The sequence below is a fragment of the Ursus maritimus genome, unplaced genomic scaffold, assembly GCF_017311325.1.
Source record: "Ursus maritimus isolate PB19 unplaced genomic scaffold, ASM1731132v1 scaffold_17, whole genome shotgun sequence".
In the NCBI taxonomy this organism is placed as follows: domain Eukaryota; kingdom Metazoa; phylum Chordata; class Mammalia; order Carnivora; family Ursidae; genus Ursus; species Ursus maritimus.
This window is the reverse complement of record NW_024424119.1, coordinates 51,658,792-51,685,943: the sequence shown is the minus strand read 5'-3', so window position 1 is coordinate 51,685,943 and position 27,152 is coordinate 51,658,792. Positions and strand designations below refer to the sequence as shown.

The 27,152-nt window shown below is 56.0% G+C and overlaps 1 protein-coding gene across 3 annotated transcripts in view; it reads right to left on the bottom strand.

Annotated features, from left to right (window-relative positions):
• Positions 1-13,838: 13,838 nt before the first annotated feature.
• LMX1B (LIM homeobox transcription factor 1 beta) overlaps positions 13,839-27,152 on the bottom strand; it is a 79,133-nt gene continuing 65,819 nt past the window's right edge. Inside the window, exons 3-8 of one of the 3 annotated variants that reach the window (XM_040631904.1) lie at positions 19,168-19,343; positions 17,137-17,372; positions 16,868-16,945; positions 16,650-16,732; positions 14,446-14,606; positions 13,839-14,114 (exon numbers count right to left, since the gene is read on the bottom strand). In XM_040631904.1, the coding sequence (XP_040487838.1) occupies positions 13,957-14,114; positions 14,446-14,606; positions 16,650-16,732; positions 16,868-16,945; positions 17,137-17,372; positions 19,168-19,343 (892 nt within the window). In that variant the 3' untranslated portion in view covers positions 13,839-13,956. Of the gene's footprint in view, positions 14,115-14,424; positions 14,607-16,649; positions 16,733-16,867; positions 16,946-17,136; positions 17,373-19,167; positions 19,344-27,152 lie in introns of all 3 variants that reach the window. The other 2 variants (XM_040631902.1, XM_040631905.1) reach the window with 2 other exon arrangements.

The following is a 27,152-nucleotide window of genomic DNA, read 5'->3' as shown; positions in this document are numbered from 1 at the left end:
TATATATATATATATATATATATATATATATATATATGAATATAATATGAGTATCATTAATATATATTATACCATGTGTAATAGTTATATATCTTATATTACATATTAGAGTATCATATATTATATTTTATGATTAGAAAGAAATGAAACTATAGTTTCCAGATATGATTATCTACCTTAAAAAACCAAAATAATACACTGAGAGATTATTAGAATTAATAAGAGCTTATGAAGATGGCAGGATATATGATAATGTTTAAAACTAAATTGCCTTTCTCTATGCTTGCTTATAAAATGATTCAGAAAAAGACAACATTTAGGTAATTGACAGAAAGTAAGGACTCTAAAACAAAAGCTAAGAAAAGGTGTGTAAGACCTGATATGCAGAAAATCTTACAACTGTGTTGAAAGATATTGAAGTCCTACATAAACAGGGAGGTTGACTCTGTTCAAGGAGGGAAAGACTCGTTACTCATATTTTATCAATTCTCCCTGTATTGATCTATAGAAGGATTATAATTTTGATCAAAATCCAACAAGACATTGAAAAGTACTTTACAAGCTGATTCTAAAATCTCTGTGGAAGAATGTGAGGCCAAGAGCTAGCATACAATCGTGAAGAAGAAATGGTGGTAAAACATGCCCTAAATGCAATGAAGACTCACGTACTTAAGATATGGAGTCCCGGCCCAGGACTAGCCCAACAGACCAATGCGACAGAAGCAAATGCTCACGTGCATGAAAACTGACGTACAATAGAACCAGCTCTTTAGACCCCTGGGAAAGGATTAACTGTTCAATGCAAGGTGCCTGAATAATTGGTAATCCATACGAAAAAGTATGAAATTGGGTCTTTATCTCACCTGTATCCTAAAATAAATTACTTTTTAAAGATTTTTTTAATTTTTGATTTTTTTTCTTAAAGCTTTTATTTATTGGAGAGAGAGACCGTGAGAGAGAGAGAAGGAGCAGGGGGAGAGGGAGAAGCAGACTCCCGGCTGAGCAGGGAACCTGATGTGGGGCTCGATCCCAGGAATCTGGGATCATGACCTGAGCCGAAGGCAGACGCTTACTGACTGAGCCACCCAGGCGCCCCAATCAATTATTTTTCTAAGATTTTATTTTTGAGTAATCTCTACACATAACCTGAGGCTTATACTCACAACTCTGAGACCAAGAGTCACCTGTTCTACCAACTGAGCCAGCCAGGCAGTACTCCCCCCCAAATAAATTCTTAAAGGATTAAAAATTTTAAATGTGCAAGTGAAAACTTTAAAATTTAAGAAGAAATACATAAAAGAATAGCTGTATGACCCAGGTAGGGAAGGATTTTGTAAATAAGGCCAAAAAAAAAAAAAAGTCAAACCATAAAATGTGTAATAAATTAGTCTACATTAAAATGAAGAACTTCTAGTTCACGAACTGGAAGAAATTACTTGTAACACGTATAATTAGCAAAGGGTTTGTATCCAGGATGTATTAAAAAGAAAACCAAACAAAAACCCTAGAAGTAAATAAGATTAAGAACCAAAGAACATTGAGCAAAAGACACGAGTGAGCATTTCCCAAAAGAGGAAACACCAGTGGCGAACATACATATGAAACGGTGCTCAATCTCGTTAACAGTACGGTAGTAAGGAGCGAATTGAAATCGTCTGGGGCAGGTCAAAATTCGTAAAGTGCAGTCCAGGATAGGGAGCAACAGAAACCCTTATTCGTTGCTGGTAGGAACGTGAATAGTAAAATCACTTCAGAAAACCCTGACTTTGTCTTAGAAAGGGGACCCTGTGCGTATCCCAGGAACCCAGCCACACCCCTGCCAGCTTACGTTCTGGAAAGACTGGCGTGTGGGCATTAGGAACCTTGTAGCTGGACGCTCATTGCAGCATTGTTCATTCTAGAGAGAAGCTGGATGAACCTAGATATCTGCAATAGGAGAATTAATACATAAATGGAATGTTCCGTTACAACAAACAGTAGCTCCGTGCGACGCTGTGGATGAATGCTGGCCATGATAATGATTTTTTAAAAGGAACTAGTAGGAGGCTATGCATAGTATGATGTCTCTTGTAAAAAGCTCAAAAACAAGCAAAATTGAATGATATATAATTTGGGGTATTAGGAATTTTTTTAAGATTTAATTATTTGGGAGAGATAGGGAGTGAGCGTGAGCAGCGGCGGGGGGTGGGGTGCAGGGAGCGGGCAGAGAGGAGAGAGAGAGAGAACCCTCAAGCCCACTCCCGGCTGAGGGCGCAGCCCCACGTGGGGCTGGATCCCCCGACCCCGAGATCAGGATCTGAGCTGAAATCACAAGTCCGATGCTCAACCGACTGAGCCACCCAGGCGCCCCTAGGATTTTTTTTTTTTTAAAGCAAAACTGTAATAAACACAAAATACAAGATAGTGGTTATCTTCAGGAGTGAGGTAGGGGAAGGAATGGGGTGGAATACAGAGGAAGATTCAGTGGTTTTGGTAATATTCTAGTTCTTATCTTTGGTCATGTTCACAGGTGTTCATCTCGTGCTGCATAACTTTCATCAGTCATATATTCGCTCTGTGTATGTATCAAATAGACCATAATGAAAATAAAAACGAATCCCACGTATACGCTTTTCTAAAAAACAAGAAATGGGGCGTCTGAGTGGCTCAGTTGGTTGAACGTCTGCCTTCGGCTCAGGTCATGATCCTGGGGTCCTAGGATCGAGCCCCACAGCGAGCTCCCTACTCAGCAGGGAGTCTGCTTCTCCCTCTCCCTCTACTGCTCCCCCGCTTGTGCTCTCCCACTCTGTCAAATAAATAAATAAAATCTGAAAAAATAATAATAACAAAAACCAGGAAGTAACCCCAAAAGAAAGACAGCAAAATAAAAGGGCTGGACAAAGATACAGATAATAGGGCAAAGGCAAACAAAACAGGAGGCAGGAGTGCCAACATTGCCATCCAGGTAGAACTGAAGTCTAAAAGCATTACATGGGACAAAAAGGAACATTCTTTAATGAAGGAAGACACAGTCCCTGAGGAGGATAGAACAATCATAAACCGTTTGTACCCAACAGCAAACCAGCCACCTATAATAAAGCAAAAACTCCAGGAAAAATGCAATTTCAGGAGCCTGTCAGACGCCTCCTCCTGCACGGTGGTCAGAGAGACCCCCCCCCGCACCCCCCCCCGCGAGGGTGCTGCTCGCTGGGCCCCCTACTGAGCACTGCCCTGGCTTTAGGGAGTCCCCACTGGGACAGGGGCCTTCCCTCTCCAGTGATCTGGAAAGGGCTGAGGGAGTGTGGCCAGGCTCCCAGGGGTCCCACTCTGGCCTTGTCCAGTCTCCCAGCCCCAGTTCCTGCCCCTGCTCCTAGATCCAGGCTCCCCGTGGGCAAGCTCTTGCTCATTCTTACCTGCGTGCTGTTCGTCAGCGTTCTAGGTTTCTAATCAACGGGATTTCTTCTAAGGGCTCTTCTGGCAGTGGGTCTGGGGTGGGGGGTGTGGTGGGGATGGGGAGGCTTTAATGTGTGAAAATGAACCCATTCTCCTCCCTTCCCCTTCCCATGTTCCCATCTGTGCCGATTGGCTGTGTGAACTTGGCAAGGCGCTAACCACTCTGAACTCTGCCCTCCCCTCTAGACGGCGGGGCAGTGATGTCAGAGCCACAGGTGGTGCCTGAAGTGAGGCTGGGCTGGCTCGGGAGAGGGAGGGTGGCTTTCCGGCCATCAGTCTCCCTTTCTCCCTGCTTCTCGAGTCCTGAGAAGGCCTGGCTTGCCGCTTGCGGGCCCCTGCCTGGGAGGCAGCTTAGGATGGGCCGCACCCCTCCGCCTTGCCTTTGAAGCCTTCCTCCAGTTCCCCTGGGAAGAGGCCTGCCTCATTCTTCCCTGTCCCTCGGGCCATTCCAACTCACTCCTTGGCCGGGAGCCGGGTTCGGTGAAGCCCGCTCCACCCCTCAGAGGGATAGAGTTGCAAAAAATTGGGAGCTTTTCCCGTCTGTCCCAGCCTTCCTTCTGGGCAGGGCTGCTTGTTTATGCTGGTAACCTGCTCTCACCGAACAAGCTCCTTTACCCCTCAGAGCCTCAGTGTTCTCACCTGTGGAATGGGGACGATAATAAGAACACCAAGTGACAATGCAATGAGATCGTGCCTGGAGGCGCTGGCCCGGCAAAAGGACCTGCAAAGAGCAGCTGTTGGAACTGTCCTGGCCAGGACCCTATTTCTAGGGGTTGGCGGGGCATTTTACAAACCAAAGGTCCTTTGCAGTGAACTGACCTCTTCCAGAGCTGCCGCTTCTCTTTGTTTCACAGAACAGGACTGCGGCTTTCTGCCCTTGTCACAAGCTCTCTGTTGCTGGACATTTTTGCGATGGGTATAACCTGATTATTTGCTCATTAGCAACTCAACGCCAGTAATTCACTTTTTCCGTTGAGCTCTGTGGCTTATGGAGTATCCCACCGCCTGGCCCAAGTTCCACGTGTGGGGTAACCCCAGGGGACCCCGCACCAGGCAGGTGCTCACGGCCACAAGAGCTCTGACGGCAGGAACTGCTCTTGCGGCGACGGTATGTGTATTTTATGCTAACAACCATCGGTTTCATTTGTTCTCCGGAATCTCGGACAATGTCCAGTTGAATGGAATCGCAGGAAAAAAAATGCCCCCCAAACACCGTCTCCTCTTAAATGCCAGCTCACAGTCTGAGTATGTGTTAGGTAGAGTTCTCACAAACGATATTTGTATGAACAAAGTGGGGCGATGTTGCAAAACTGGGGGTTGGGGAGGTACAGGGTCCTTACTGTGTCCTGTTGAGAGTCATTTTAGCTATTCTCTCTGAGCACTGACTTTTATGCCAGAAACTTGGACATATGATCTCATTTATTTGCCCAATAACCCTGTGAGATGGTATGGGTTTTAGTCGGGACTCTTGGGTGGCAAGTGACAGAGACTTAACTCTAACTAGCTCAAGCAGTAAAGGGCTCTATTAGCCATTTATTTGTTAACCCCTTCAGGCCTCCATAAACTGAAGCCATGGTCTGTCTCTCTGTCCCTCTTCCCTTTTCCCTTCTGCCTGTGAACTGGCCTCGGGCTCTAGGGCTCCGCCTGGGCAGAGCTTAAGCAGGAGAGAGGCATAAACCAGGGCGGGAGTGGGGGGCATGAAGCAGAGCTGCCAGCATCCCAGTAACTTGTGATTCAAGAAGGTGCCCCAGCATCATCCTCGGACCAGTCACAGGTAATGGAGTACTCTGGCCAGGAGGCCTAGGCCACAAGACTCAGGCTGACTGGCAGGGACGAGCTCCCACTGCCCATGCCTCGATGCCTCCTCTGGCATGGCCCCTGAGGTCATGGGAGGGCCAGGAGCCTGTCAGCCTCAGAGCATGGGGAAAGAAAGCTGGTGTCTCAGGGAACACAGCTCCCAGAAGCTTTCCTGGCCTAAAAGGGTTGGGGGAAGCCTTGCCATTGCAAGTGCCAAGGGCAACCCCAAACACTCCCTCCAGGGCCCTTGGGCTCCTCCTGGCTCAGTGTTCTGGGCTGAGAGTTAGCTTCCCGGGTAGGCAGAAGTGAGGGGCACCCACAAACAATCTTAGCCCCATTGTTTGAATGCCTGAGTTTGGCTGAACCCTGTGACCAGCTCACTTGCTCATGTGACTCTCATGATGGCTCTGTACTACCCCTCAGTTTATAAAGAAACCAAGCCTGGGATGCTTAAGTGACTTGTCCAAGGTTACATGGCCAGTGAAGAGTAGAGTCGGGACTGGAGCTTGATGACACTGCACTGTACACCCCCCGGAGCTGAAGGGGGGGCAGAGCACCCCCAAACCCCAGAACCCTAGTGACTGAAATGATCAGAATGAAACACTGACTCCCAATCAGGGGCTTCCAACTATAACTCAAATCCTCTGTTCTAGAAGCATCCATAGGGGCCTGTGGTCTATGGGGGTAGACCTGGACCCCGCATGTCCCTGGAGAAGCTGAGGCTGCGCTTGGTCCTGGGCAGGGCCTGAGCCCGCTCTTCTTCTTTGAGGAGCAGAGCATGTGTGCGTGGGGTGGGGGGGAGCTCAGCAGTTCTGTACTCACCCTTGTGGTTTGCCCGCAGGGCTCAGGGAGGGCTGATGCCCCAGGAGCTAAGTGGAGCTGATGCCCCACTGATAATAAGTAGCCTTTCTCTGGCTTTTAGCCTCCCTGAGCCTTAGTTTCCTTATCCATAAAATGGGGGTAGTGACAGCACCTGCCCCGCAGGTCCGGGTGAGGAGTCGGTGAGATGGGCACAATACGGCTGGGAGTGGCTAAAGCAGGTGTTTGAGAAGACGTTGATATTTGTACTCCCTTCCACCTCCCCTGGTTCTCCTCCTCCTGTATCTTTGTCACTGCTCCAGCTCTAGTTCAAATCCCAGATCAGCGATTCCCTAGCCGTGTGGCCTCAGGCAGGTTACTCGGTATTTCTGAGCCCGTGTTCCTGGTCTGTAAGATGGGAATGCTCACCCCTGCTTCTTAGGGCTGTAATGAGGAATGCACCGCATCATCCCTGTAAAGCTTCCACACAGGGCCTGGCGCACAGAAGCCTTCGAGGAGGAGGATTTCTTCCCTTCTTTCTTTCTCAGGCCTTAATCTGAAGCCATCCCCACATCATTGCCCAGGCTGGCTGCCGCCTCGGCTCTCACCTGCCTGACTCCCGACCGCCACCTCGTGGCCTGACAGGTGACTGCATGTTCAGGAGTGAAACAAACTAGCTTCTGGTCTCCGGGATTGCGTAGCAAAAAACCCCCTTTGTTAAGGGAGGCGCTGCTCACAGAAAGGTCCTAGGTGTTCTGTTACAGAGGAAAGACGCACGAGGGGCTGCCTACCATTGGGCCAATTCCAACTAGACTCTGCGCTAAGAACTTTCCATGCATCGCTCTGATTGGCACTGATATGGATCAGAGTTTTCCAAATGAACAGATAAGGGCCCCTGGAGCCACGGTGGGCACAGCAACGGTTCCAAGGCATCGACATGTGCATTTGCTTTATCTGTAGAGTGGGTACAGGGGCTTTTGTTGTTTATGCCTCTTTAGGCCACAGATAGAGCCATTGCATATACTCTTCTGCGTTATTCAAAATCTCATTGTGTGTTGACTTTATTCTCACCTGAAGCAGACAGCAGTTTGTCCAGCACCAGGGATCTCGGCTCCTGCCATCTCTGGCCTTTGGATCCTGAGTTCGACCCAAGTGTGCCCCACCTCCCTGGGGACTTGCCGCTCCCCCCTCTGAGCACTTGCTCTGGCTGTTCCCTCCCCTGGGTTTTTCCCTCAATTTTCAGCTACAGCTGACCAGCCCCCCACCCCCGCCCCTGGTTTATGCCTCTCTTCTGCTTAAGCTCTGCCCAGGCGGACAGGCGTCCTGGGAGACCATCCCCGTTCTCCAGTCAAGCCCCAGGGCTTGCTCTGAAGTCAAAACCATAAATAGAGTCCCCCTGTCTGTCTGTCAGTGCCCAGGGTCAAGATCTGCCTGATATGAGGTCCCAGGACGCTAGAGGCAAAGAGGGCATCTCAGGCAGAGTGGCGGTGCTGGCTGTAGGAGGGGGACTCTGGGCGGAACTGGGAGAGCAGTGTGCCCATCTGTCAAGTGGACATCACAGCCTTTCTGCCCTAAGGGGCTGCGAGGACTAAGTGAAGCGAAGTGTGCAAGGCTCAGCACAGTGCCTGGGGCACGGGCGGTCCGGCAGGCAGGCGGCCACTGGAGAGCAGACTGGCTTCACTGCCCGGCTCCAGGGGCGCTGTTCCCATCATGCTGGGGGGCTGCAGGGCCCTGTGCGGCGCCCTCCTTTGACCATCCTCCTACTGCCTGCGGGACCACCCGTCTAACTGCCCACCTGTCCAGGCTCCTTCTGAAAAGCAGCGCACATCTCACCTTCTCCAGTCCAGGGCTCACAGCCCAGCAGGATTCTTGAAGAAAGCTGAGGGCCTGGGAGCCGTGGGGAATATCGGAGGCAGGACTGCACTGGGGCTCAGACCCCTTGCAGACAAGTTTTATAGGGTGGGCTCACAATCATGTTCCTCTCCTGGGACCACCCCCTTCTCAAGGACCCTCTCCCACCCCCAAGTTCCTGGGAGAAATCACCCTGGAGCACGGTGCTTCTCTCTAAGCCTTGGTTTTCTCATCTGTGCAATGGGATGAGCACTGTTCCGGGTTGTTGCAAAGGTCAATGGGCTGAAGTCTGTAACTGGCAGTGGCGGCACCGGCCGGTGTTTGTCCTGTTCAAATCTGACCCGGAAAGGGGGGCCTGGAGGGAGACCTCCTCCCATGCCCTCTTTTCCCCAGGGACCCGGCCTGTGTTTCTCCCACCTCCTATGCCTTCACCTTCTGGGCTAGGAGGAGAAGACAGGCAGGAGACAAGGGAGCACTGGATTAGCACACCCCCTCCTCTCCACCCCCTCCCCACATTTTTTAGTGACAGGATTTTAAAGGGTTGCTGTAGGCAAGAGAGTTGGCAGCCCACTGCTGGGGGTGGGGGGGTGGAGCTTGGAGGCCCCTCTTACAGGAGCCGGAGCCTGGGGCTTGGACGTGAAGACCCGGTTTAGTCCTGTCTCTGTGCTGAGCAGCTGGGCTGAGTGACTTAATTTCTCTGGGCCTCAGTGAGGCCACTCTGAAGGTAGGAGAGTTTCCTTGATCCCCAGTCCCTGAGCTTGACCTTGGAGGACCAGATCACAGGGCCAGAGAGTGTGGGCTTGAGAGGACAGCTGGGGTGCTGGTGAGGCCATGGATTTCAGCCAAACCTGATTTCGAACCTTGGTTCTACTGCCCCTTGTTACCTTTGTCATCTTGAGCCGGTCACTACCCCTTCTGAGCCCTGGGTTCCCTTCTGAAAAATGGGACCTTAATACTTGCTGTTCAGGGTGTTGTGGGGTGCAAAGGAAGACATGAACGGGAGCACCTCAACTTGTCTAGACTCCTGGAAGCCACGTGGCTGAGAATCACCTACAGGCTGCAGAAGAGGGTGCCAGGTGGACCCTAGGGGGCGCTGGTGCCCGTGGGCTGAATGAGAGCAGCTAGAGGTGGCTTCCAGGTAACTCTGGCCACAGGAGTGGGGACAGGAGGCTGAGAAAGAGCAATCAGAAGGATGGGGAAAGGGGGAGAACATCAGATCTGTGGACGTGAGGCTCTGCCCACAGTCTCATTGCTTCTCTCCCACCCCCAAACTGAGCTCTTCTTCTAGTTTAGGAAAGTTACAAGATTTTGCCTGCCCCTGAGATTTTGCGCAAGGCAGAAGTACTGCCAGACACTCTTCCCCACCCAGTCTTCTCCATGCTGGCTAACTTCTGATTGCAGCTTAATATGTAGCTTCTTCCAGGAAGCCTTCCATGATGCCTCACCCCTCCAGGTGAAGTTGCATACCCCTGCCACAAGTCCTCTCCGAACCACAAATGAGCTTATATCGCAGTCTACTTCCTTGAGGCACAGACCTCTGAGCCCTGGTTCTCAGCCTGGTAGCTGGCACTTAAAGGTCCCATCATGTTGGTTGGTTGAAAGAATGTGTTGGGGAACGGGAGAGTGTGGGATGGGATAGATGCATTTGTTTTAAGCATGGGGGTGGTTCGAGATTGGGATGGGCCAAGGATGGGGAGGTGAGGATTATGGGATGGGACAAGGAATGGGTTGGGGTGAGAAGAGGGACCACAAGCCCTCCCTCCTCCTTGACCAGCTGTCCCTGACACCCATGGAGAAGTCCCTCAGGCCTCGCGCAGGACTGGCTCCGGCCCCCCTCCCCCCAAGGAGAGGCAGCACAGGCGTGTACGGGTTGGTTTATTTACAAATATACTGATGTCTCATCTTTTGTTGGTGTTTCCATTTTCTGCTTTTGTGGGAAGAGGCAGAAGGTGAGCGTGGAGGGCAGGGTGGGGGTGGTGATGTGGTAAACGCTAATAAATAATTTAACAATGACAAGTTATTAAATAAAATGTGTCTGGGGATGGCGGGTGGGCAGTGAGAGTCTGTACAAGGAAAAGAGAGGAATGGCCGATGGCTGGTCCCCACGCCCAGCTGGGCTGGGCTCCCGTGGGGCCCTCGGTGGGGTGGGGGCACCAGCAGACAGGCTCATTGCAAACTGCACCTTCCAAGGGCCAAATGTGGGAGGGTCTTTCCTGCTCCCCCAGCCCTCAGGCCTCGTGTGCCCGGGAGTGTGGATAGGTCTGTGAGCCTCCATGTGCGTCCGGGTATGAGTGTGTGTCTGTGTGTGTGCGTGCGAGTGTGGACCCTCTTCCCCACAGGGCGGAGTGAGTCCCAGAGCTGCGGGTGCTCCCAGGCCGGAGGTGAGGTCCTCACCCCAGGTGGTGCCCAGAGCTCAGGCCAGGCAGGGCTCAGCCGGTTCTCCCTCCCCCAGGCTCCCTGGGCCCCGAGCCAGGGGGGAGCGGGCTCCACAGGGGTGGGTGAGGCAGCCTCAGGGCTAGGGGGCAGCTGAGCCCCCTAAAGGAGAAGAGGCCGCCACCAGCCCTGTGACAGTGCCTGACCTCGCTTGGGTCCTGCTTACCCAGGGACAGTGGACTCCTCTCCACCCCCTCCTGCGAAGCCTCCCAACATGCCCCGCCCGCTTGTAGTGACCCCCTCCACACAGGCTCTGCCTGCCCCAACGTCTGACCTTTGGAACCACAGTGTCCCTTTGTGTGGCCCCCAGGAGACTCCATGGATCAGGCAGATGAGGCTCTGGCTGGGGGAGGACCCCACCTTCTTGTCCCTCCTCTGCCTTATTTGCTGTGTTACCTGGGGCAGATTCCTTCCTCTCTCTGAGCCTCATCTTCCCTAGCAGGGAACCAGAACTCGGTTCCTAACACTCCCCCTGCCCATCTCGCACTTTCTGCCTCTTCCTCTGGACCAGACCTTTGCTTCCCTCTTCCCCTTGGGCTTCCCATCCCAGCCACCATGGATGATGGGATGATGGTCGGGATGGGGAGTGCTCCTGGCTCCTCACTGAACCCCTAGTCAAGGTTGCACTTCCTCCCACACAAAGCGGGAAGAGCCTGCTTATCTCAGCTCTCCCCAGACCCCAGCGAGCCTACTTGCCTCTGCATGCTTCTGAGGGCTGACCCTGAACACTGACCTCCTTTCTCTCAGCCTCGGGCTCCTCATCTGAGAAATGTGTCCCCACTAAGATATTGACAGAGCTGGGTCAGAGTGTGAATGCCTCTCCTTCTAGAAGAAAGCTCCTCAAGGGTGGGCCCTACGTCTTGTTCATCTGCGTCTCCACACCCAGTCCAGGGCTGGGCAGGGTGGACACTGGTGTCTGGGGGAGCCTGAGCGAACTGAGGGCAGTGAGCTGCGGCACAGAGCAATCACCTAACCATGGCTGATGGGGTGTCTCTGGCCCACGGGGCTCTCTGAAATCCCTCTGGATTTGACCATCCATGGGACATGAGTGCGGGTGTCTCTGAACCAACTCCTCGCAGGGAGCAGTGCACAGTGGGGGCAGAGCCGGGGCTGGACTTGGGGGATTATGAGACCCCGAGTGAGAAGAGGTGCCCCCCAGGGGCTGGCAGGAGTTTCCTAAGACAAATAATGCCCCCCTGACCTAGAGGCCATTCACCAGACGAAGAAGATGAGGGGCTGGCATGGAGGCCCTGCTCCCTCCCCTCTCCTAGCCCAGGCTTTCTAGGCTGGGATAAAGGGACTGGACCAGATGCCCATTTCTGAGCTTCCTTCCAACTGAAAGAGTCTGGGAGAGAAGGACCAGGGCTCCTGGGGGTTGGGGGGTCTGCCCCTGGGCCTGCCCCAAGTGCTCCCAGCATGATTTGGACCACGTGAGCACAAGAAAAGGAAGGGGAGCATCTCTTAAGAAACCATCGTGGCTGCCTAAGGGACCCCTGGTGGCCCAGGACAAAAGACGGTACAGAGCCCGGGTTGGCTGAGGCTGCAGAAAACCGAGAACAGCAGCCAAGATCCCTGTGAGAGTTTGTGTGGAACGAGGAGGAAGCTCCAGGCTGGCTGCTCGGCCGAGGGGGCTGCTGAGCTGCATCACCCCGCTGACAGCTCTGCAGCAGCCGAGGTCGCCCCACTGGACAGAGGACAAAACCACAGAGCAGGCTGGCGAACTTTGAGGATCCCAGAGAGAGCCAGGCGGAGGGGCCCAAAGGCAGAGAGAGACACCCACCGTCCTGTTCGCTCACAGGCTGTACGGGGCAGATCTCAGGGTGGCAGCCTAGGGCTTGGTGTCAGAATTAAAGGCAGGGCGCCCAGCACCTGGTGGAGGACACAGTGGCCACCAGAGGCCAGCGAGGGGCCACTGAGAACAGTGCCTATCAGCCTGACCTCGCTTCCTCTTTGACAGGATCAGAGCTGAGTGGATCCGGGGTGGGGGTTGACGCAGCCTATCTGGCTTCCAGCGGGGCATCTGACAAAAACGGGGCTGCAAGTGCCCTGGAATGCGTCATCCAAGGAGGGCTGGTTCATGGGCCAATACCCAACACCAGACCGGGAGAGGCCCTGACGGTTCCCGTGCCTTGGGTGAGAGACACAGGGCTGACTCCTGACATCGCAGGGACAGCAAGCCAGTGGTCACAGAGCTGGGAGTGCAGAGAAACTCCACTGAATCAGATGAGAAGAAATGTAGCAAGTAAAAAAGTCAGGGTCCTTCGCTGGATCTAAACCATACATGCCCCCTCCCCCACATACACACAGAAAACCGCTTAGCGGTCACGTGTGTGAGCGTCCGGGGATTCAGTTACAGAAGGGTAGTGTGAGTTTCCAGGTAATGTGGCCTCAACTGTTCACTACATTTTGGGCCACATTAACAAAGGCAGGGTGCCTAAAGCGGGGGAGGTGGCTGGCTGATGTCAGTGGGGGAGATCGGGTTATATCTGTTCCACCTTTAGAGGGAAAGCTGTAGCCCAGCTGAGGGCACGGCTTTAAGAGAAGGAACTGGAAGAGCCTGGCTTTGAGAAGTGAAGACTCAGGGCTCAAAGAGGCAGAGGCAAAATCAGCAGAAAACGGCTAACCTGGGCCCGATGCAGCAGCGGGCTCCTCGCCACTGGACGAATGCGAGGGGCAGAGGGAGCCAAACTTCAGATGATGTGCCAAGTGGGTGACTTGTGAGGTCCCTTCCCGCCTGGAGGTTTTGCCATTTGTCCTACCTGGTTCTGGGGACTCTGTCTCTGCCCTGCCTGCTCAGGCTGCTCCCGTTTAGGCTGAGGCTAGGATACGTCTGGGTCCACGTGTTTCAAGCCCCAAACTCTCCCCTACCTCCCTCCCCTCCTCCCTTCTCCCCTCTTGCTGTAAGAGGAGGGGGTCCCTGCCCCGGTCTGGCCTCTTTCCCCTTCCTGATGTGGCAGGGCTGGCCCAGAGACCGCCTCTGTGTCATTTTAGCGTGTCTGTATCTGTGTGCATATCCTCGTGGGTGTGCCTTTGAGTGTCCGTGCGTTTGCAAGTGAGGCTCAGTCTACCCTCCCCAGGGACTCCCCCTCAGGGCAGAGCCGGCGTGGGCTTGGCACACCTGCCAGGCTCTTCCCCACTTCTGTTCCAGGTTCGGACTGGGATGGGTGAACCCAGGCTGGCGGGCCTCGGAGGTGGGGGAGCTGGGCACCAGCCCAGGGCACAGGGACACGCCCTCGCAGGTAACAGGCACAGCACACGACATCATCGCACTGGGGCATGCAGGGGGGCCCTGCCCGGGCCTAGACCCGGCCCCTGGAGGTTGGCTGGACACAGAGAGGACGTTTAAAAAAATAGAGAGAATTTAAGCTTCCCAAAAAAGAGATGGGTAGGGAGAAGGAGGCGATGGAGGCCGAGGTGGGGCTGGGAGGCGAGTGGCTTTCCAAATACTCTGGGTCCCTGGGGTGACACGGTCTCTGTGGGCAGGACGCGGCCCTGCCCAGGCTGCGCCCATCTGCCTGCCCGGCTGGCCCAGGGGAAGGGCACCGTATGGCTGTGTGTAGAGTCTGTGCGGGCTGGGGGGTGGCCGCGGAGGCCGCAGGCCCACCCCACGACCCTGGCCCAAGCGTCCATGTGGCCGGCTGGCTCTCAGGAGGCGAAGTAGGAACTCTGCATGGAGTAGAGCCGGTCGATGGGGTTCCCCACGCGGGCCTGCAGGGAGCCCACGTCCGAGGAGCCGAGGAAGCAGTCGCTGAGGCTGGTTAAGGAGGTATCGCTGTCGATGTCGTGGAAGATGGAGTCGTTCCCTGGGGGCAGAGGGGGCGTCAGGAGCCGGGGCGGGCGGGAGTTCCTGGGGGGCTCTGTCAGCCCTGCAGGCTGTGTGGCCAGAGGTGAGGAGGGATGGGATGACCTGTGGCAGCAGCGGGGGACCAGAGGTGCTGAGGGCCACGGGTGGGGTCTCGAGGGCACCCCTTCTGTCGGGAGGCGACAGGTGGGCCGTGTTGGTGGGGCCTGCCTGGGCCCTGGGGTGGGATGTGGATGTTGTGGCCCCCGGCCTGCCGGGTCAGGCAGCGAGCGGGGGCGGTGCTGGGGTGGGCAGGGGGTAGGGCGGCTTACCATAGGGGTTCATGTGGTCACCTGGCATTTGGGGCGGCGTGAGGCCCTGCTGGAAGGGGTCGCTGCTGCCGTAGGGACTCTGCTCCATGGCCACGATCTGCTGTTGCGGGGGGGCCAGTGGCGTGTAGGAGGCCATCATGCCCTCCATGCGACTCGACAGGACCTCTGGGGACAGAGCACACCTTTACCGACCGGCCCTGTCCACCCTGTCCAGGAGCCCACCCCGCCCCCGGGGAGCCCTCCCAGATGTACCTTGGGAGTTGCCACTGACCTCCCACGTGACCCCTCAGGCCACGGGGCCCACTGCAGTGCTCGTGACTATGACCTCCTCTGGACTCCCCTAGATTCCAGGGCCACTGAATCCAGGTCACTGACCCCTGTCCCCTGTCCCCAGACACACCCTCCAGCTCCTCTTCAAGAATCAGTTTAACAAAAGCCAGAGACCTCCCCTCCCCACGTCCTCCCTTCCTCTAGTGGCCCTGCCCTCCAGAAGCTCAATGCCTGGGGGACCCAGACACTAAGCAGGAAGTAATGATTCAACATATGGGTGCAATGGGCTCCCTGCATCTGGGAGCATCAAGGTGAGGCCCAGGCCAAAGAGGCTCAGGGAAGGCTTCCTGGAGGAAGGGACCCCCTGACTCCATGTAACTTAAAGAATCAGCAGGGGTTCAACCACACCAGGGTGCAGGCATGCCCTGCCACACACAGCAGAGGCAGGGAGGGGAGAAACTAGCCAGGGGGAGCAGGGAGCCCCAGGGGGAGCAAGGGGCTGGAGCCTGAGGATGAGAGAAGGCCAGGGATGGGGAGGAAGATGGTCCTCTTTAGGCCCAAGCTCAGCGTGGTTCTCCCTGAGGCTATAGGAGGTCCGTGGAGGGTCTTGCAGGGTGGAGGCTGGAGGCAGGGACCATTGAGGAAATTGAGGTAGGGGCTGGGGTCCTTATTAAGGTGGGTGTGGGAATGACAACTCCTGGGAGGGCATGAGGGACACAGGACCAGAAACCACTGCCCTACTTGGCAACTGAGCAGATATAGTGACTGGAGGACCGGAAGGGTCAGCGGTGACTCCCAGGGTCCTGGTGTGGGCACTGGCGGGGGGTGGTGCCATTTGCTGAGATGGCTGGGAGGAGCAGAGGGTGTTTTGCGAATGTGGTAGCAGGGGCTGCTGTGTGGAGTACTGTAAGGGCTGGGAGGAGCTCAAGGGGGACCGTGGAACATTCTCGGGGAGGCTGCATCTCGGAGGCAGCTGGGAACACAGGAGGTGGCTGGGAGACCAGAGACAGTGGCCACAGCCCCAGGAGGCCAGGCTGTCTTAGGAGAGGGGGGCAGCGGGGGCAGAGAGAAAGAACTGGGCTCCAAGGCTCATGTGCAGCCAGGGACACGGGCCTTTCCCTGGAGCCCCTATCTCACTTAGGAACAGGTGGCCCTGGGGCTCCCACTCCTCTTGGGCAGTCCCAAGAAGCTCCCTGTGCTCTCCCTTCAAGGCTCAATGTCCCCATGGGGCTTGGGAGGCTAGCCCCCTGGCCCCAGATGTCGTAACAGCGTTTTGGCAAAGCCCAGGGTTCAGGGGCCCGGCTGCTGCCCCTCCAACTGGCTCCTTACCACCCAGCAGGAGCCCACCCTGAGCTCCTCAGCACCCTGCAGAGAGACTCTGGAGATCCCTGCTGAATTCTACTGTGGGCCGTGGGGTAGATGGTCATGTTAAAAGCACAGGCTTGGGGTGCCACACTGGGGGCCGAGGCCAGCTCTGCCCCTTACTAGCCGAGTGATCCCAGTAAGTCCTCTGGTCTGAGCCTCAGCCTCCTTGGCTGTGAAATGGGCTGACAATGCCCTTGCCCTCTGGGATCAGTGGGCACTCAGTGAGGCGGAGCATGGTCAGTGGGGACAACCATGACTGGCGCACCCTGAGGGTTGGACATGGTTGCAAGTGTCTGTCTGTTTGCTTGAAGTAAGCTCTACGCCAAACTCAGGGCTTGAACTTGTGAATCTGAGATCACACACTCCACCAATACGCGCCCCAGGGGCGAAAATTCTGCCACCCTTCTGGGCAGCCCACCCATCCAGCTCTCTCCTCCCGGGTCCCGCCCGGGGTCCCCACCACCTCTCTGGATCCCAGCAGGGTCTGGGGTGGCAGCTCTCAGAGCCCTCACAGCCCTGGTGGAAGGCGCCCAGGTGCGGGGGGACGGGGGGGAATGCTGTCACCAGAGGCTGAGCCTGGGCCCTGTCGCCCTGTTCCCAGCTCACCTTGGCCCAGCCGCTGGGAGTTCTGCTGCTCCTGCTGCTGCTGGTGCCGCCGTGCCAACTTCTTCATCTGCGGGGGACACAGGTCGTGCCAGTCCCCACCTCCCTGCCCCCGTTCGTTCCCGGCCCCTCCCAACAGGGCCCCGTCTTCTGCCTGCACCCCCACTCCAACCCTGCCCACTGGGGGAGACAGGTGGCCTCTCACCTTGGCTCTTTGGTTCTGAAACCAGACTTGGACCACACGCACGCTGAGGCCCGTCTCTGCTGCCAGCGTCTCGCGGACCTGCCCGGTGGAGGGACACAGATCAGGCCTGGGGGGGCCGGGGCAGCAGGCCAAGGAGGCGGCGGTTTGGGGGAACTGAGGGATGGGGGGGTGGAGGGACGTCCCCGGTCCCAGTGAGAGTGGTGGGGGCATTGTCTGGGAAGGCGGCGGGTGTGGGGTGTCAGCCCCGCCCCACCCCAGCGGCCCCTCACCTTTCGGCAGGGCTTGGAGGACACCTCAAAGGAGGCCTTGAAGGCTCTTCGCTGCTGCGTGGTGAGGATAGTCCGGGGTCGCTTGGGCCTCCGGGGGTCCTTCCCGTCGTCCCCACTGCCTTTACTCTGGCTGCCCTGCCCCTTGGCCGGCTTCATGTCCCCATCCTCGTCCTCGCTCTTCACTGTGGGGGACACACCCAGCCCATCAGTCTGTACAAGGGTCTCCAACCTGAACCCTGAGGCCATCTGTGGCCTGGCGGGATCCCATCAGCTCCTGCCAAACCCGGCCACGGCTGGCCCCCCGGCACTCAGGACCCCGGGGCAGCACGCCAGCCTCTGAGAAACTGGTTCCCATGGCACCAGCCCAGTGCCGGCGGGCCCCACGACCCAGCGAAGACCCCAGGGAGCCTTGTTTCTTGGAAGCTTCCAGGGACTAAGAACGGTCAGGCAAAGACATACCCCAGACATTCTCACACCGAGTATTCATGACCACGGCACGCACGCCACACACACAGAGTCATGCTCTCAACCACTGAGGTGCACGTGTGCACTGGCACGTGGGCTCACCGAGGACCGGGCACACGCAGCTCACAGAGTTACACACACACAGGCGCATGCTCCCAGGTGGGGACATACAGGCACGCACACACCCAAACACACACACACACACGCAGAAGCATGTGCATTCACCCAGAGACACACCCACGCCCACCTTGCCCATGCGGCCACTTCCATGCCCAGAACTGTGGGTCTCAGAGATGCCAGCCCCTGGTGGACTTGATGCGCCTCCCGCGGCCCCTGAGTTGGAACTAGTCTCCTTTTTCCAGGCCCACCTTCCTCAGGGCATGAACCCCAAGGGTGGGTCTCCTCCCTCCAAGACCCCCGCCCCAGGCCTGGTATGAATGGGCCAATGGCACCTGGCCAGTGTCTGCTCTGCCATGAGAGTCCAGGCAGCCACCATGGTGCCCTGCCCACGGGTGGACAGAGGGACAGACGGAAGGGGAGCTCACTGCTTCCTCCAAGGGCCCTGACAGTGACAAAGCTCTTCCAGATGGGCAGGTCCTGTGACCGCGGACTCTAGAAAGGGCTCAGAAGACCAGGGCATCTCCTCTCCAAGCCCTCTGCTCCTGTCCTCCCCACTATCCTGGAATGACAGGGCCCAGCTTTCTCCCTGGCTTTTCCCTTCTAAGACTCATTCCTAGCTGTACCCGCCCTTTTGCCAGGAGGGCTCTAAGATGGCTGAGTCCTTTTGGAGGCTGGAGCAGAGCAGAGAGGTGCCTTCATCCTGGGAAAGGGGGTCTTTGCCTCCAGCACAGAGGGCCCTGGTCCCCCCACCCCGCCGGGAAACAGAAGAGCCCTGGCTGCTGCTCCCACTGCTGAAGGATGTGTCAGAGCCTGGCCTCTCAGCCACCAGCAGCCTGCAGACCTGGGGCCGGCAGAGACACCTGTGGTGCCGTGCCACGGTGGCGGCCACAGCAAGGCAAAGGGACAGCGGGGTTGGGGGGCCAGAGAGCAGGGTACATGTGGCGCACATGTGTGAACACCACACTACGTGTGAGCATGTGGATAAACGCGTGTGGCCGTGTGCATAGCTGCTCAGTACGTGTGTGATGTGTGAGCTGGGTCATGTGTGCACCTGTATGGACGCATGTTTCAGTGTATGCACACGTCTGTGTTCCCGGGTGTGGGTTCGTGCATGCTGGGAAATCTCAGCATACGTCTACAGATGTACATGTGTCCGTGCACATATGCTCCTGGGCATGGGTATCCACACATGCATCATATGTGCGTGTGTGTGTACATGTGTGGTCCCATGCACAGACACTGGTGTGCGAGCATGCGTGCCTCAGTGGTAGTGTCTGCACGTACATTTGTGTACTTGGGGATGTGCACACACCTCGGTGTCCATGTGCACCTGCACACGTGCGTGTGAACACATCAAGGCCATGGGCATCAGGATGTGTTGTCTGTACAGAGCTTGGGTCCTGGGGTCAGGACTGGGCTTCTCCGGCAAGGCCCCCCCCCCACCACCTGCCCCCCACAGCAGCTGGCCCTCCTTGAGCACAAACTCGTCGCCCTTGCGGAGCTGCCGCTCGCACACGCAGCAGCAGAAGCAGCCCAGATGGTACACACATTCCAGCGCCCGCATCACGAACTCTGTGGGGGCGATCTTCTCCATGCAGCCGCTGCACTTGGCTGCGAAGAGCCTGCAGGTGCACAGGGTGGGCGCATTAGCTCGGCTCGGGGGTCCCTCCCAGAGGCCACTGTCCACCAAGGACCTCTCCCTCCTGCCGTCCTGACCTTCCACCCCAGGTAGGAGAGGCCCACCCTGGGCGCAGAGCCAGATGTGGGAGGGTCCCGTGGCCCTACTCTTCTGGTTCCCAGGGCCCTGGTGGCCCAAGAGTGGGGGCTGGGCATCGTGGGGGCTGGGCACTCTCCTGGGTGCTGCAGCTCAGGGCCCTTCCTGCTCAGAGACACCGTGGCCACTAGAGGGCAGAGCACAAGGTCAGCCTCAACCTTCCCCAAGAGCCAGGGGATTCCAGGGCTGGGTTCCAGGGCTGAGAAGGGCAGGCAGCCCCCTGGTCCCATCTCCCTTCACTCTAGGACCTGCCCCGCCTCTTCTCTGCTCCCCCCACCCTTCCCATATCCAAGCAATCCTTAGCCCTGTCCAGCCCACCACCCAGGCTGGGCCGCTCCTCTCCTGCCTGAGTGCCTGCCCCAGTCCCCTTCCTGGGCTCCTGGCCCCTCTCACCCTTCCACTCACCCTCCAGGATGAGAGCCAGAGGAAGCTGTCTAAAACACACATCTGGTCATGCTGCTTCCCTGCTCCCCACTCTGCCATGACTCCCTGGTGCCTCAAGGCCCTTCACATCCTGCCTCTTCCTCTTACTGTCTTCGCTCCTCCAGGCTGCAGCCCGATGGGACAGCCTGTGCTTTCTCCACAGCACCTTCCCACTAGCCTTTTGGCATGTTCTTTCTTTGCCCCTCGGTTGGGCTAACCCCCACTTATCCCTCATTTCGGTGTAAGTGTCTTTACCACGTGTGGACATTGAGCACGGACAGCGTGCCAGCCGCTGCTGTAGGCATGGTGCGCGCAGAAACGCATTTAGTCCTTGCAACGACCCGATGAGACAGGAATGAACACTGACCCCATCGTAGAGATAAGGAAACTGAGGTGCCGAGAGGCGGAGTCACCTGCTCAGGGTCACGTGGTAGTAAGGGATGGGGCCGACGCGGAGCCTGGCCTGCTCCAGCCCGTCCGTGACACACTGAATCCATCTTCCATCTCTGGAGACAAAGCCAGGCGGGGGTCTCCAGCCAGCGTGTGCAGAGGGTCTGAGCAGCATGGCCCCTCCTCTGCCCTCACCTACTGACCGCTCCTCCTGGCTCCCCCCTCACAGTCACGTGCCCCGCTCTGTGGGAACTCAGCCTCAACAACACTTTGATGGAAAAATTTATGAAGAATCAAATTATTGCTGCTGGGAGGGAATTAAAACCATTTTTCATTCCCCACGTCCCTGGGCCACGTCTGCGGGCGCCACCTTGGGAGCGCCGTGCGCATCCCATCCCTCTTTATGGCCCGCCGTAGCAGGCACGGATTACAGCTGCAGTTCTCTGCTAATCGGTTCTGGAACAGAAACGGCCATAAATGCAAGGCACTCGGCCTGCCTCCCTTCCCGGGGCTGCCATCAGCGCCGCCCACGACGAGCTAGCGGGGCGCGGTGCACAAGGCCAGTCTGAGCTCTGCCCGCCGCCCTGGCACCCGCCGGGGCGCTCAACGTGGGGGCCTCCCCCAGCAACCCCTGCCATCCGCCTCTATGCTACCAAGCAGGCTCCTACTCATCCTGCAGTGCCCAACTCCAGTGCTGCCTCCACCGGGAAGCCTTCTTTGACGCCCCAGGCAGGGGGAAGTGGCCTCCTGTATGCTCACCTGAGCTTCCCTCAGGCCTCAGTTCCCTCTACTGTGAAATGGGCATGTCAAGGGGACATCCCTCCAAGGGCTGTTGTCAGGATTCGATGATACTGGGCTTGTAACTCGGTAAATAAGAATCACATCAGTGACAGCACATGAGCCTGCCAGCTTCCAATTCTGCAGGCGTTCCGCAAGGCAGGGCCTGGCTCTACCTGAGCCTCAAAAGGTCCTCGGTGACTGTTTGCAAAGCAGGTGAGTGGAGGCTTGGGGTGTGTGTGGCAGGCAGACAGGACCCCGCTAGCCCACATAGTGGATGGCTTTGCAAGGGGAATACAAGCTGGATCTCGGCTCCGACTTGGCCCTTTGGCTGGATACCTTTGTTCAAGGTACAACCTACCCAACTGTCCATGGCAGCCTTTGGCAGAGGCCCCTAGGAATCTGGCTGGCTGTCTAGCTCTGCCAAGGGGCTGGGAAAGGAGCCAGGTTTCCAGAACTTAATGCTCAGACAGGGAGGATGCTTCTGCCCTGCCCTCCCCCACCCCCACCCCCTGTCCCCTCCCCACACTTCTACCTCCTGATCTAGGTGCCACGCTAAGGTCTGCAGCCTGGCCTCAGTAGCCCATGAACAGATAGGCGCTGGCTGATCTCTGTGCCAGTCTGGCGGGGCCGGGGGCCCAGGCCAGGGTCAGCGCACCTCCAGCGGCTCCTGGAGAGGTGGCCCTCTTAGGTAGGGGAGGGGGGCAGCGGGAGGGGTGACCCGCATTTGCAGGCACCCGCCACCATGCAGGCTGCATTCAGAACAGCCGTGCTAATGCCTTGGCAGCAGGGGGTCGATTGCTACTTTCTCCAAACTCATCAACACAATCTATTATTAATACTTCTCCAAAGGCTCGGTGCCGCCATTACCGAGGCAGTGCCAGCCACTCGGGGCGTCATCTGTTATCTAGATTGCAAAAACTCGGGATATAAAACAAACTGCGCACACTTTATAAACGGAATGTGCCATCCGCTTGGTCTCCAAGCATCTCTCCACCCAATAAAACATCGGGGGGGATGCATGAAATACTCACTCCCAATTATGGGGCTGCCTTTGTCTACGGAGCCAGGGTGAGCGCGACTAACGCACGTGTGGGAGGGGCTGGGGGCACCAGCGGGGTTCCCTCTTCCCCGTGAGCCCCCCTCCCTCCCTCAACCCCTCCCATCGCAAAGGGCTGGTGGAACCGGCCACTGAGAAGCAGGCCCAGCCACAGGCGAGTGGCACTGGGATTGGATGGACTTGCGTTCAATGCCTGGTTCCACCACTTCCTGGCTAGTGACCGGACAAGTAATTGCCTCTCTGAGCCTCAGCTTACTTATCTGTATAATGGGCTCAACAACACTGCCTGCTTCTCCATGTGAAGATGCAGCGGGTTGTCAGTGTAAAGCAGTGGGCACGGAGGGAGAGGTCAGTGGGCTGGAAAGCCTTTGGAAGCCTGGAATGGGCCTCTCCAGGAACGCTGCACAGAAGCTGCAAATACTCACCAAAGACAGAGCAGCTCAGGCTGAGGAGCTCCGAGCCTTCCTGCCCTGCAGGGGCCCTGGAGCCCGATGCGAAAGGCCCTGCCAGCATCTAAGGCACTGGCTTTGGAGCCTAGGTCACGATCTCAATCCTGACTCAGCCACTCGATGGCTGTGACCTTGAGCAAGTCTGAGTCTGTGTCCTCATCTGTAAGATGGGGACAATAGTCCCTACTCCCCAGACTTGTGCTGGGCGTTCCAGATGGGTGTGTTTCTGCTTCCCACACTTGGGGTCGAGGGATGGTGGGGTGCCAGGGGAGGCTCTGAAGCTCCCACTCCACCTGTGGCTTCCCCTCCAGCCACCTGGCCCTCTCGGTGCCAATTCCCTGGTCCAGGCTCCCCGCTCCCCCAATCCAGAAGCTCCAAATCCAGAGGGCAGCTTCATGACCACACCACAGGCACACAGGCTTGCCAGCAACTCACACAACCCCCCCCATTCTCCATGTAAAGCGCCAAGCCTTTCCTCCTGCTGTTCCTAGTGTCTAAAAACACCATTCCTCCCACCCTCAACCTTTGACAAATCCTTTCTGAAGGATTCAGCTTGGATATCCCTTCCTCCAGGAAGTCCCCCTTCTCCTCTCCAGTCTTCGATGTCTTCCTCGCTGAGTTCCCCATCCTCAAATCTCCTCCCCATTATGGTATTTACCCTAAGGAATCCACTTTCCCTGTTTTCAGGTCCACTTTTCCAAGCGTCACCTCCATCTTTGGAGCTGAGCACAAGGCCCCAGATGCATGAAGGTAAGTGTCAAATGTGTGTGCAATGAACGCTGAACCAACCCATATAATCCTGCTCCACCTGTGAGGTAGGGCAGGTGGGTCCCCACCCCCAGCGTGGTCTGGCAGGGGCACCCACCACTGGCCTCGGGAAGACAGCGCCATCTGCAGGAGAGCAGTGTGTGAGGGGTGTGCTGGAACTAGCAGCCCAGGGTTCCAACCTGACTCCATAACTTTGTCCCTGTGTGACTTTGGTCAAGACATTTAACCTCGCTGAGCCTCAGTTTCTTCATCTATGAAATGGGACCGATGGTACCTACCTACAGGGTTGTTGGAAGGGCCTACTGCATGCAAAGCCCTTGGCACTGTGCCAGCATGAGGAAGGCACCCCATGTGGGGCGCCTGGGTGGCACAGCGGTTAAGCGTCTGCCTTCGGCTCAGGGTGTGATCCCGGCGTTATGGGATCGAGCCCCACGTCAGGCTCTTCTGCTAGGAGCCTGCTTCTTCCTCTCCCACTCCCCCTGCTTGTGTTCCCTCTCTCGCTGGCTGTCTCTATCTCTGTTGGATAAATAAATAAAATAAAATCTTTAAAAAAAAAAAAAAAGAAGGCACCCCATAGAGCTGCCTTTCTCTTGTTCTCTTGTTGCCCTTCTCAGTCACCTCCCTGGGGTCTCTGTCACTCCTGGGAGCAGCCTTCCTGACACCAGGTTTACAGGTCCCAACCAAGCGTCCCCCTGATGACCACCCTGGGTTCTGGGCCCTTCTAGCTCCTGTCTGGCCTGAGCTGGCAAAGCACTCCTGGATCAATTCTCTGTGTGTCTGTCTATCTCACTAACATTACTGAGCTCAATTATCATTACCTGCATCACCTCGTGAAGACCTCGAAGAACCCTAAAGGAAGACACTGTTTCCATCCACATTTTACAGATGAGGACACCAAAGTGCAGAGGGCAGGTTCAAGGTCACATGGCAGCAGCACCACCATATACTCCCTCCCTGCTCTGTGCATCCAAATATTTCTCTGCCCACCAATCACCCTTGTCCTTTGCTGGGGGTAACATGCCCTGGTCTGTCTGCCCTCAAGCCTCTGAATGCCCAAGTTCTGATCACTCAGCCTCAGCCCAGCACCCAGCAGGTGTAGCTGAGTGGGTTTTTCTTAAACCAAACTGAACATCTCCCTGTCACAAACCCATCCCCCCTCCCCCAGGATCATCTGTGATTTCGGAGTAAGAAATTCCCTTTTTAGGGACATCCTTCCCTTGAAGAGTCCCCGGCTATGAGAACACATCTCTGTCTCCTCTGAGTTTTTATTGGTTTATTTGTTTAATGCTCAATTTATTAAACTCATAAAGCTAATAAACAAAACTCTGAAAACCAATTTTTTCTGGAGCATTTGAACATGGATTACAAATCTGATTAATTAATTTCTCTTAAGCCACTGCCAAATGCAGAGAGGCAATGCTGTACGTCTGATTCTTTTACCTCCAATAAAAGTGGCTTCCTAACATCCTGGGGACCCTCCAGCCTCTCCCTTCGGGTTTTCATCCCCAGGTCTTCGAGTCCATAAGCATGCACTAGGCTTAGAATCTTGGCTCTGTCCCGTCCTAGCACAAGCACAATACACAGGCCCCTTCTCTCTGAGCCTCAGTGGCCCCATCTGTTCAATGGGGATAACAGCTGGGCTCCATGAGGCAAGCTGAGTAAGTAGGCACATGATTGCTGTCATCATGGCTTCAAGACTCCCAGCACCTGTCCCCCATCCTCGCTGAGTAGAAGCTCGTCTGTCTCCTCCTCACTGTACTACCATTCCATACGCCATGGCTACACCTTACAGTTCATGCAGCCCCTGACTGGGGCCTCAGTCCAAGAGCGCCCAACAGTTTCAGGATAAGCCCACAGACTTCATCATGGTGCTCAAGGGCTCCCGCAGCGACACGCCTGGCCTCAGCTCCTCCGCTCCAGCTGCCAGACCTCTCACTGCTCCCTGAAAACAGCCAGCCCTTCCTGCCTCCTTAACGCTTAAAACTCCACCTGCCCCCAAAGCCTGTCTTCTCGCCCCCTTTCTTTTGCTTCTTGCTGAACTTCTCTTCATCCTTCAAGACCCAATTCAAGTGGAACATCCCCTGTGAAGCCTTCCCTGAGACCTTGATACTTGTGTGTCTGAAGCTCTCACTGACCTAGAAATCAGAAACTGGGTCTGATTCACACACACATCCCACGCTGGGTTCTGACATGGAGGAGGTGACCAGTGAGTCTCTGATGAATGAGTGAATAACCTTGTGAGAAATGAAATAGGCAGCCATGTAGGACGAGAGGGCATTGGCTACTCTGCTTCGAGGAGTTTGAGAATGCCGCCAGTAGTGAACTCACCGCCCTCGGCCCATGGCCCCCTTCACAGCGATACAACCTGGAGGTCAAGTCCTAACTTCTATATCGCTTACGTCCTTTACAAACCTCCTGTGGGGCTGGGGTCCACTTGTATCCTCATCTCTAGTACACAGGGAAGGCCCCCTGGGTGGGAGGGCCGTGTTGGTATTCAGTGACTCCCCTGGCCTTACGTGATTGGGTCAGACCTGGACACCTGGCTCAAGGTGGGCCAATCCATTCTCTGTCCTGTGTCCCTCCCTTCTCCTGCCCATCAAGAGCTTTTTGTCAGCCCCCTGGGCTTACAGCAGCATTCTCCACATCTCCAGCATCAGCTACGTGGCCTTGGGTCATTCACATCCCACCCCCCCTTTTCTAGAGATTTATTTATTTATTTATTTATTTATTTACTTGAGAGAGAGAGAGCACGTGCATTCAGGACAGCAGGCAGAGGGAGAAGAAGAGAGAGAATTTCAAGCAGACTCCCTGCTGAGCCCGGAGCCTGAGACCATGAAATGAGCTGAAATCAAGAGTTGGATGCTCAACCAATTAAGCCACTCAGGCGCCCCTCACATCCTTTTCTTGAGCCTCAGTTTCCTCTTCTGTAAAAAGGGGGCGTTGATCTTCCCTCCCCTGGTGATTGCGAATCTGCTGAGTTCTAACCTGTGTGAGAGGGTCTAGTGCAGTGCCTGGCACAGAGGGCATCTTGGCAGGTGTGCCTCCTACTTCCTCCCCAGTCCAAGTCCTACCATGGTGCCGGGACACAGGTTCTGGAACCTTCTCTCCTCACCTCCAATTTCAGTAGGAAGCCCCCGATCACATCATGGGGTCTATGCTCTCCCCATCTGTCTGTGCCTCTGAGGTACAGGCTTCCTTCAGATCCTCACCCAGGGCCACACTGGGGACCAGGCAGATTTGCACCTGGCTTCCTTTAGGGTCTCTCCAGACCCAAGTTCCACAGTCCTTGGAAACACTCCCACCATGGGGAGGGAACCGCAGCGCTCGGTCCCACCGGCTATACCTTCTCCTGTTCACTCAGCAAACACCCATGGAGGCCGACTCTGAAACAGGCTCGTGCAAGATGCTTGAGGGACAGAGTGGAGCCAAATCTGGTCCCATGGGGGCTGGCATAGCATGACATGTTCTTTGATAGGCTACACCTGGAGGGCACAGAAAATCATGGCAATCAATCTGGAAGAAAGCTGGGGACTTCCTGCGAAATGTGACACGACACATAATTAAGAAGCTGGTTCTGGGGGCACCTGGGTGGCGCAGTCATTAAACGTCTGCCTTCGGCTCAGGGTGTGATCCCGGCGTTATGGGATCGAGCCCCACGTCAGGCTCTTCTGCTAGGAGCCTGCTTCTTCCTCTCCCACTCCCCCTGCTTGTGTTCCCTTTCTCGCTGGCTGTCTCTATCTCTGTCAAATAAATAAATAAATAAATAAATAAATAAATAAATCTTAAAAAA